A 10,264-nucleotide genomic window follows, 5' to 3' on the forward strand; every position below is an offset into this window, starting at 1 on the left:
TTATAAAACATGACTTTAGATCTCAATCACTGGAATGTGGGTTCTTTACCAAAACACATGCTGCTGTGGCTACAACTGATGCTGCATCACTCTGGGATTTCAATGGAACCCAATGACAGATAAACTGTTTACATTAAAAGACTCTATCAAAGTTATTTTGCACCTAGTTTCATCCTAATCCATCTGATTTTTCTATAGCTTTGACAAGATGACCTCTCTCACTGTGTGTGCAGTATTGATGTCATTACTGAAGCGCTGTTCTTCAGCCTTTCTGCTGATAACAAAGTAAATGGAAATGTAGAGAAACCTTGGGGAGGTAAACAGCTTGTTCAGGATCCAGCTAAAAAATGGGAAAAATTACAACATGAAAGGATATCTATTGTTACAAGGAAAGTGGTCGCTGTTCCACTTTAAAAAGTGTTTACATGATAAGATGAAGGCATACTATGCCTTAGAATTTCATAAACTTTTAAAAAATTTAGCTTGAGTAAAGGCTTTGAAGGCTCAGTATGCATTATAAGAATTCAAAGCTCAGCCTATGGCCGATCACCTTTTTAGACTCAGCTACAAAGTCAAACATTTTGTATGTAATTACCTAATTACATACAAATTAGCCTAGCGAAAAAGAATTCTGTTTGTGTAAAATACAAACGACAGAGCAGGGCCATGGATTATACGCATGTCTTGTGTTTGTATGGTTATCAGAGAGGTGGCAATAAAGTGGCAATCATTAAGGGAACGAGGAATAAAAATCAAACAGACGAGAAAAACATCTTATTGATTTGTTCTGCCAAAACCACTATATACATAAAATACTGAAAATGGAGCAGGTCTGTAACTAGTATCAAAGTTTCTTTGGTTCAAAAACACACAGAACGCTAGAAATGTGCTTTAAATTAAGTACGTGTTTCAAAGGTTAACAGGACTATTCCTTAGGCAGAAGAACAAAGAGGAGCTGGTTAAAGAAAATTTGGTACACTACAACTACTTAAAATACTGTATCCAGGCACAACTCATTTGGATGCCTTTGAGCTCAAAGCTAATTTGAATTATACGGAGGTGCTTTAAAGAACAAAAATACTAACCTGTGTTTTATCTAAGCTCTTTTAGCTGAACTGAGCTACTAATTAAAAATCTTCACTACTCTTCCTAATTTCTGATGTGTTTTTTAACAGAGTAATAAAGCCATCTAAAAGCTCTGTCCTTCCTCACAGAAGAGTGTTAACATTAGCATCTCTGAAATGCCTTGCCATGTAATGATTTTACTAATAACATGTCTGTCATCTGCCTTGACTGTATCTTTTGTAGCCAATCTAAAAATATTGTGCAGTAGGACTTCTGAATGCAATACTGATGCATATGCCAACATTCCTCTCGGTGACAATATTACAAGAGTTTACAATCCAGGCAATGCTTAAATATAACAATATCTCTCAAATAATACATTAAACAGATGTGTACCTGGTATTATAAATATGTGACATAAAAATCCATTGGGTTGGTCAGTGTGCATATTAAAAACCATTCAAGTAGGTCAAATCGTGGATAACTTAAAACTTTAAAGACAGCAATTTTAATAAAACTGTCAATACAATTTTCTTTGTAAAAACATTTGAGACTGATTATGCTGCTTATATTGAAAGAGAAACACAACGTCTATATCTTTAGATCTTTTATTGAACTGTGAGCACAGCATCAATAACTGCTTCTCAGCTGTAAATGAAAATTGATTCCAGATCTAACCCGTCGTTTTCTCTGTGTCTTTAATCCTAAATCGCCCGCAATGAGACATAAGAATCAGCATTTTGTCTATGGGACAAAGCATGTGTCATATGCCAGCTCTGAAGTCCCTACACTGAAGATACTGTGGGGTGTGTTTACGTGTGTTAGATGTAGGCGATAACTGCGGTCTCTCCAAGCGAGGCCCAAAAAGTGATGATGGGAGTTTGCAGCTGGAGTGACTTGTAACTTGCCTCACGCTCTATTGCAAAGATCAATATGATCCAAAGCTTTACAGATCTGAAGTCTGAAGGGACTTGCAATGAACATCTCATTGGACCTCCTGCATGTCACAGCCCGAAGAAATTCACTTGACAACTTCTACATCAAGCCCACAATTGCCAGAAGTCTAAAAGGAGAGGGAACACAAGGTTTCCGTGTGATTTGCAGCAGTTTGGCACTTGTAGTTTGGACTTCCAGTGAGCTCTCACTTGCTGAAGCCTCTTAAGCCCTCTGGGGTGAAACTAAAGTGTATCGCCTCCTTTCAGGAAGTTTTTTCTTGGTGACACATTGTAGGCCATTGTCATGCGTGCCTTAACTCTTTTTGGCCGAACCAAAAAAGACCTAACACTTATATTAAGGAGGGTTCTCCAGATCATGTTTATAACTCTTAGGAACAATTTCCAGTTCTTCAAAATCCTGTTTGAAAAGTGAATGCTAAAAGTGGGCAGCACGTTCACTAACAGCCTTGCTAATACTATCTATAGAATAAATACCTTCCACTGACTTCAGTCTAGTAGTTCTCATCCAGAAATCAGGCTCAACTTCTTAATTATATGACTGACTGGAGCTATCATGTGTGTTGGGTTTCTCCTCAGCAGTGGGGAGAAAAGGAAGGAGATGTTTAACACCTGAAAGAGCACAAGGTCCACAGACCCCTAAACAAATGCAATACAGCTCAGAAACAAATGCTTGTTTATAGGAGTGAGAGAATAAGACAGAAGAGCTTTGTTTCTTGCAGACAAGCTTCTAACAATCTTCCACCATGACAAACGGACTACTGGTAGTGTCAGAAGACAGGCTGATTGATCAAACTCTCTCCACATACTATAGACATTCACTACAAGTTGAGATCAAGGTGCATTTATGGATCAGTGTCACTACCGCCCCCGCCGTGTAAAGATTGAAGGGTGCCTAGCAATTCTCAAAGGACAAATCCTAGGGCTCCCTACTGACTATCGTTCTCAAAGAATTTCAATTTCCTTGAAATACAAGTAGAGATAAAGATAACAAACTTGATTTTTACATACTGTATTTTTATTAATAAAAATGAGTAAATGCCAGCTCATGCTTCACATTGGCTGCAAGCCTATAGCAAAAAAACCCCAGAAAGATTGAAAAGACAATGATTACATTTCCTTACAGAAATGTTGCATAAACTGTTAGAATGGTTTTGAGCTGAGAGTTTTAATCTTTACTCTCCCTGTCAGAATGTGCACATGTGTACAGCTGAATTACAATGGTCATTTGACTGCAAAATCTTTATGTTAAAAAAAAAGTATTTTTCTAACCTTGGGCTCCACAGCTGAACATTCAACACTGTAAAATTCACATACTGTAATTGCCTTGATCTGTCCCTCATGAATGAATATTTTATATACTTTTTGGAAAAAACATTTTGCAGTCAGAAACCATTGCAGTTACTTTGTTGATGTTTATGTGTCTGACCAGTGGGCAGACCAACCTTTATTTCCATTTCCAATCCCCTCTCTTTAAAGAGATACAGCAGAAGCTGCTAAAGTGTGAAGGCACTGCCAGTGTAATGCGTGAGTGATGCAGCAGAGCCATGCTGCTCAGCTTTGCAAGGCCTTAGTCTGGGATGCTAAAAAATCTAAAGGACAGACACATACAGTCATTCATTCAGGAAACCTAAAAAGCTGCAGGATTCTTTCCTATAATGTGTATAACTTTGTCTATACCCTCTATCTGTAATACAAAGAAAAGAGATGCAACCATACATATGTGGGGTACGTAGGAAAGGTGGAGGTTTCCCTTGAAGTGCAGGGCATTTAAGAAATATGCTCAGCGTGCTTCCTGTCCAGACAGTTCATTTATGTTTTACATGATTGGAAGCATTCACGTTTGGAATCCCTAAATATTCAGACCATAATCTGTTTCTTAAGAAGGTATTTGGGAGAGCTTAGGAGATTTGAATCAATTCTAATCACTTAGAGTGAGATGAAGCTCACACTGCCAAAAGGAAAAACATTTTCTACGTACTATAAAATTTTGAGAAACTACATGAATGGTCCATATTGTGCTATCTTGTCTGTCTGCAGCTTATGCTGTGAATGGTATTACTGGAAAGTCACATGGAGTTTTGGTGCAGTCTGAGGCTTCCTACAGCTCGGGCATATCACCACCACACAAAGACTCAGGCTGCAGCCCCTGAACTGGGAGCAATGTGACACTGTTCACGAGCATGACGCTGCCTTTGGGTAAGAGGCATGCATGTACCACACAACAGCAATGATGTTTTGAGAGCTATTAATACTCCACCGTGCAGTGCAGACATAACCATGTCTTTCTTGCTTGGGATTAACATGAGAGATGACACCTATTCAAGTCAGTGAGGGCTTTTCGTTTGATGTCACCAAACACTGGTCCAGGCATTTGCTTCTTCATTCAACAATGATACATGATTTCATCTTAGCAGTGTAAATTGTGTAAATTTGGAATAATTCTACTTAAGTCACTAGAAAACTAATACTGTAGGAAAACAAAAATAACTCCTACCTGAAAATGTATTTCCATTTCTATATTTTTGGGCATCTCAGTATCACAATGTCATTTTACAGGACTATTTGGGCAAGTTTCCAATAGATCAGGAAACCTACTGCTTTCATAAGCCACCATGTTTTTACAACAGCACATTGCACAAGTACAGGCTTTTGATCCTCTGGCTTCAGATGAGAGTGCAAGTCTATCTCGGTGCTAAAAAATACTGACTTGTATGACTAAGGGGTCAACTGACACCAGAAGGTAAATCTTTCCTGGCATGACCCTAAAGGACGGATTAGGTAGATTGAAGAAGAACATTTAGGTGGTTTAAAAATAAATAAGAAAGAAAGATCGACTTATAATTAACATTTCCCAGGCTGAACAGATGATCTTATGCTGAATTATAGCATTACCTTCCTCTCTATTGCAGACGTTTACACATTTGAACCTATTGCATATATAAAGTAACATGAAGGATGAATTTAACCCGAAGTCTCTTTTTTTTCTGATAAGAATGTTGAGAATATGAATGTCACCAGCTTTATTTCCCAGCATTATCCATAAATATTTATAAAGTGGGAAGGGTAGAGAATGACATGAGCCAGTTTTTTGAAAATGAATCTTCATTAATGTCCCAAGTAGGTTGAGAGACTTTCAGTATCGATTTATAGCTACAAACTGAGGATTTTCCCTCTCACAAATGGGAATCACTGGATTACTAACTATGGACTCCCCAGCCCTTTACTCACTGACTGGAACAAAACTTACAGACCCAATCTTCTCAGGTGCAACTGTACAAATGAATTGCAAAGTGCAAACCAACTCTGCAGTTGTGATAGTTGCCTGATGTGGTCATTTTACATCCACTTCCAAAAAAGTAATCCATTTCAGAAATTGATTGCGAAACAAGTGGAGGCTGCTCTACAGTTAGTTTGGAAACTCAGAGCACATCAGCTATTCCTGGATGATGCCATGTGCGGTCTCTTACTCCAAGGCTAGTAAGTGATGTTTTGGTTTAGTTTAATCCACTTCACAAAGTTAATTCAGCGAAACTAACAAAATGCATTCCTATTTAAGAATAAATTTCCTCCCACAAAGGTTCTATGCACAAGCAAGATTTAAGCTAATGGATTCTGCAGCACCCCAAAATGCTTTTGATGCAAATACAGTAAACCAACATGCAATCACATTCAACTGAGGAAACAACTTTTTCAGATTATATGCACTTATATCACATGTATTTACCTGTTCATTGTCATCTTCATCACTGCTGAGTTTCAGATCATCCTCAAGCATTCTGAAAAAAAGAGAGACAATACAGAATTACATTTAATGAATTAACTTTATATACAATGGGCTGAATCTACCCTTCAGCAAAGTCAGAGGAAAAACTCCCTTTCAATTCAACAACAGCAAAATCAGATCTGTGATAAGTAAACTGATGAATACTCCATGTATGTATGTATTAGTCTTTCTGTGTTACGCTAGGTAAGAACAAATGACTTTCAGACGCATCCATCATAAAGTTTGGCACTCAGCTCCGCTTTCACGTCCTCTTTTATTTGCACATTGTCTCACGGTGGTTAGTCCATATACCCCTACGTGTATATCAGAAGGTGGAAGGGAAATTCAGCTCTGAGACTGTTAAAAACTGAGAAAAAGGCCTCCATGTTTCATTCTTGATCTAGGGCATCACTGACCTTCTTTGAGGCTGGTAGCAATCCCCACCTTATCAAACTGAGAATTCATAGTGGAGAATAGCAAGAAGAGGAGGAGCTTGTCTGAGGTTTGATGGGACCTCACAGTTGTTAGTATCTAAAGGCAGAGCAAGCATTTTCCAAGCTAGGAATCTGCTAATTCATATCCCCATTTTTATTTTTATTTTTATTTTTAATACAGGGAAATCTCACATCACTGCTCCCTGCCCTTGGTTAAAGGGGAAGGAAACTCCTAAAATATGTGGCTGTCCCAATGCCTCCTTCCTTTCCTTTGGCAGAAGAAAGAGTTGAATAATGCATGTTACTATATTAACACTCATACTTGGGTATGGCAAAACATGCAGGGTAAAAACCCGTATTATTTGCTGCTGCATCTTTGCAGAAAAGGTCTCTTCTTTCGAGGTCTGTCTCATGCCTTAAGAGAGGCATGACTAGCAGCCACCAAATACACTCCCGTACAGCTTCCCATACATTCACGCTTTTATCTGGTGGTCCTCCTCAGAGCCGATATTCCTTTGGGCATGCTTCTGCCTCACACCCATCTTTTCACCTTGACAAATTCTCTATCACAGGATGATGTATGAATGAATCGGCACATCTCATCCAGATCCGCTGTGACAGCCACTAAAATTGCTGAGCTTCCTTTCTCCCAGCCTGAGCTCCTTTACCCACGGCAGGAGGCTCGCAAATTGCAATTACTGTTTCCTCTCTGCCTTGATGGAGACTGAAGTCTATGATTTTTTTATTGTTAGCCTTTAAATAACTGTAGCAATCAATGGATGTTCTGTTAGGAAGGTTTTTTTGTTTGAAGACTACCAGTAAATCATGGAAGGCTCCTGGTAGAAGGAATTTTAAAGAGGGGACAATAATCCCAATGTGGAAATATCAGAAGGTTCTAAGCCCTGCTGTTGCTTTTAAAAAGAGAAAGTGCAAGGAGATCTTTAAACTGTTTTGTAAGTCATCTGTCTTTCGGTGACCTCTGTTGTCGGGCAGCTCAGTGGTTACAAAGTATCTGGACACATAACTACTAGTCATTAACGTCTTGATAAATGGCAGATGCCTCCCTGTAATATGTGAATCCATAAAAGTAAGAATGTAGCACGGATAAAGAATCTTCCAAAAGTAAGAATTTGTGGTGGGTTGACCTTGGCTGGACGCCAGGTGCCTACCAAGCCGCTCTATCACTCCCTTCCTCAGCTGGGCAGGGGAGAGAAAGCGTGATGAAAGGCTCGTGGGTCGAGATAAGGACAGGGAGATCACTCAGCAGTTACCATCATGGGTGAAACAGACTCAACTTGGGGAAATTAATTTTAATTTATTACCAATCAAATCAGAGTAGGGTAATCAGAAATAAAACCAAATCTTAAAAAAACACCTTCCCCCCACCCCTCCCTTCTTCCCAGGCTCAACTTCACTCCTGATTTCTCCACTTCCTCTCCCCGAGTGGCACAGGGGGATGGGAGTTGTGGTCAGTTCATCACACATTGTCTCTGCTGCTCCTTCCTCCTCACACTCTTCCTCTGCTCCAGCGTGGGGGCCCTCCCATAGACGACAGTCCTCCACAAACTTCTCCAACATGAGTCCTTCCCACAGGCTACAGTCCTTCATGAACTGCTCCAGCGTGGGTCCCTTCCACGGGGTGCAGTCCTTCAGGAACAGACTGCTCCAGCATGGGTCCCCCACGGGGTCACAAGTCCTGCCAGCAAACCTGCTCCAGCGTGGGCTCCTCTCCACCGGCCCACAGGTCCTGCCAGCAGCCTGCTCCAGCACGGGCTCTCCACGGGGACACAGCGTCCTTCGGGTGCATTCACCTGCTCCGGCATGGGGTCCTCCACGGGCTGCAGGTGGATATCTGCTCCACCATGGACCTCCATGGGCTGCAGGGGGACAGCCTGCCTCACCATGCTCTTCACCACGGGCTGCAGGGGAATCTCTGCTCTGGCACCTGGAACACCTCCTCCCCCTCCTTCTTCACTGACCTTGGTGTCTGCAGAGTTGTTTCTCTCACATATTCTCACTCCTCTCTTCTGGCTGTTGTTGTGTAGGGTTTTTTTCCCCCTTCTTAAATATGTTATCAGAGAGGCGCTACCACCGTCGCTGATGGGCTGAGCCGGCTGGCACTGGCTTTATGGGACACAGGGGAAGCTTCTGGCACCTTCTCACAGAAGCCACCCCTGCAGTACCCCACTGCTACAAAAACCTTGCCACGCAAACTCACTACAGAATTTTTCAGGAAATATTAATCTTTAGAGGCCTGGACTTTGGTGATGAACAGGAACTTTTAATGTTGTTTATCTAGCAGACACATTCATTTGTTTCCCCAGTGTCATTACTTGCTGTGCTATTCTCAATGTATCGCTGTACCTCGATCCATCCACAGCCCCAGATTGTTATCTGCAAGTCTCATTACACACCAAAAGGACAATACCCCCAGGAAACCGAGACCATCTTCATACAGGACTATATCATTCTGACTCTTAACTCTAATTCAATTCTACACTCCTACTTTTAAACCTACATCTCACTTTAATGTGTAAATTATCTACTGCTTTAAAGCAGCACTGCTAGATAATGCGCTCTATTATTATTATTTAATGCAGATCTAAGAGGACATAATGCAAAGGATCTTTTCATGAATGAAGCCCAAAGGGTGTTTTTTTTTCTTTTCTTCTTTCCAGCTATTGCTTTTTTTTTCGTTTGTTACATGTTAAATTCCTTTTTGACATATCCTGGTAGAAATAAACCAAAAAGGACAGAGGAAATTCCATATTGGATAAATGGAAAGAAGAAAGAAGAAAACATAAAAAAGATAAATGAATACATTTACTAAACTAACCAAACAGCCATCTGAAATGGCTGATTAATAACTGTCCTCATACAGCCTATACTGCAGGCATTTTCTAACAAGTACAGTAAGCACAAGACATGTTTATTGAATATTGAAAAATATAAAATGGATATAAAACACGATTAGTAGGAAGGACAACTGTTAGAGTTGGTTTCAGATAAGTTAAATTTGCAGGATTTATGAGTTCCCTTCAAAAGACTAATGGCTGTTTAGATGACTAGAGAGGGGAAAAAAATTGGATTTTGGTATTTCTTTAGCAGTTCCAAGCTTATCACTTGGAGTATATAATTCTTCTTAGCCTGTTCTGCTAAATGAAGAATATGTCATCCCATTCAGTTACAAAACTCAAAGGTTAAACAACTAAACCACACAGCTTCTAAAATGCATCACACTCTCCTGGCAGATGGAATAATTAAAGAGAAACTGAGTACGGTATCAACAATAAATATATGGTAGCCAGAGAAGTGAGGGAATAAATTAAAAATACACAGTATGTGCAAATGAAAGTAGAATGCTGAAGAGTTCAAATAACCTGCCCCCAAAGGACATTGGTTGGAAGAGGTCATATTTTACAGAAAGCAGAGGACTAGATGGTCTTCCACAATTTTAAAATGTGCTTAATATTCTGAAGACATGGGTCACAGTAGCTTGTACTCTTTAATGTTTCTATTAACTCTCATTTATAAGCAAGTAGCATCTGATCACAGTCAAAGCCCAATAAGGGCTTTTTAAGATTGCCCGCAACCTTAATCCAAGGTGACTATTTCACTATCATATCTAGAGAGGTAACCCATTTCAGCTTCAAAGCCCTGAGACAGAAGAGCTCTGTATCTACAGCTCTCTCAAACACTGTCTGGATGGTTTGAACGTGAAATTAGGCCCTCTTGAGTGAGAGATCCCTGTAAATACGCATATGATCTATTCTGCTCTATGTAATTGTTAACCTCAGAAACACCCGGACTGGAGATTACAGAATATATTTGTTATGAAGATCAGGCCAGCTATTAATAAAGGCCAATTTGGTGGATATGTTAAAGTTACAATGAATACTGTCAATGAGGGCAAATCAAAGAGAAAACTGCTTGTATCAGAAAGCTATCTCCAGAGGTGTTATGAATGCATTTTATTTCCTATTCTTCTCTGACCCAGCTGACATTATTATTGAATATACACATACTTGTTTGTCTTTTCATCCATA

The 10,264-nt window shown here is 39.9% G+C and overlaps 2 protein-coding genes across 2 annotated transcripts in view; one reads left to right on the top strand and one right to left on the bottom strand.

Moving 5' to 3' along the window:
• The window catches only part of LOC103922933 (chromosome unknown open reading frame, human CXorf40B), a 700,660-nt gene that overhangs the window by 246,240 nt on the left and 444,156 nt on the right, over positions 1 to 10,264 (top strand). The window lies entirely within an intron of this gene.
• Positions 1 to 10,264, bottom strand: part of AFF2 (AF4/FMR2 family, member 2) — a 256,405-nt gene that overhangs the window by 87,285 nt on the left and 158,856 nt on the right. Inside the window, exon 8 of the mRNA XM_009331422.1 lies at positions 5,736 to 5,797. Coding sequence (XP_009329697.1) covers positions 5,736 to 5,797 — 62 coding nt within the window. The remainder of the gene's footprint in view (positions 1 to 5,735; positions 5,798 to 10,264) is intronic.

Source organism: Pygoscelis adeliae, unplaced genomic scaffold (assembly GCF_000699105.1).
Source record: "Pygoscelis adeliae isolate BGI_AS28 unplaced genomic scaffold, ASM69910v1 Scaffold100, whole genome shotgun sequence".
NCBI lineage: Eukaryota > Metazoa > Chordata > Aves > Sphenisciformes > Spheniscidae > Pygoscelis > Pygoscelis adeliae.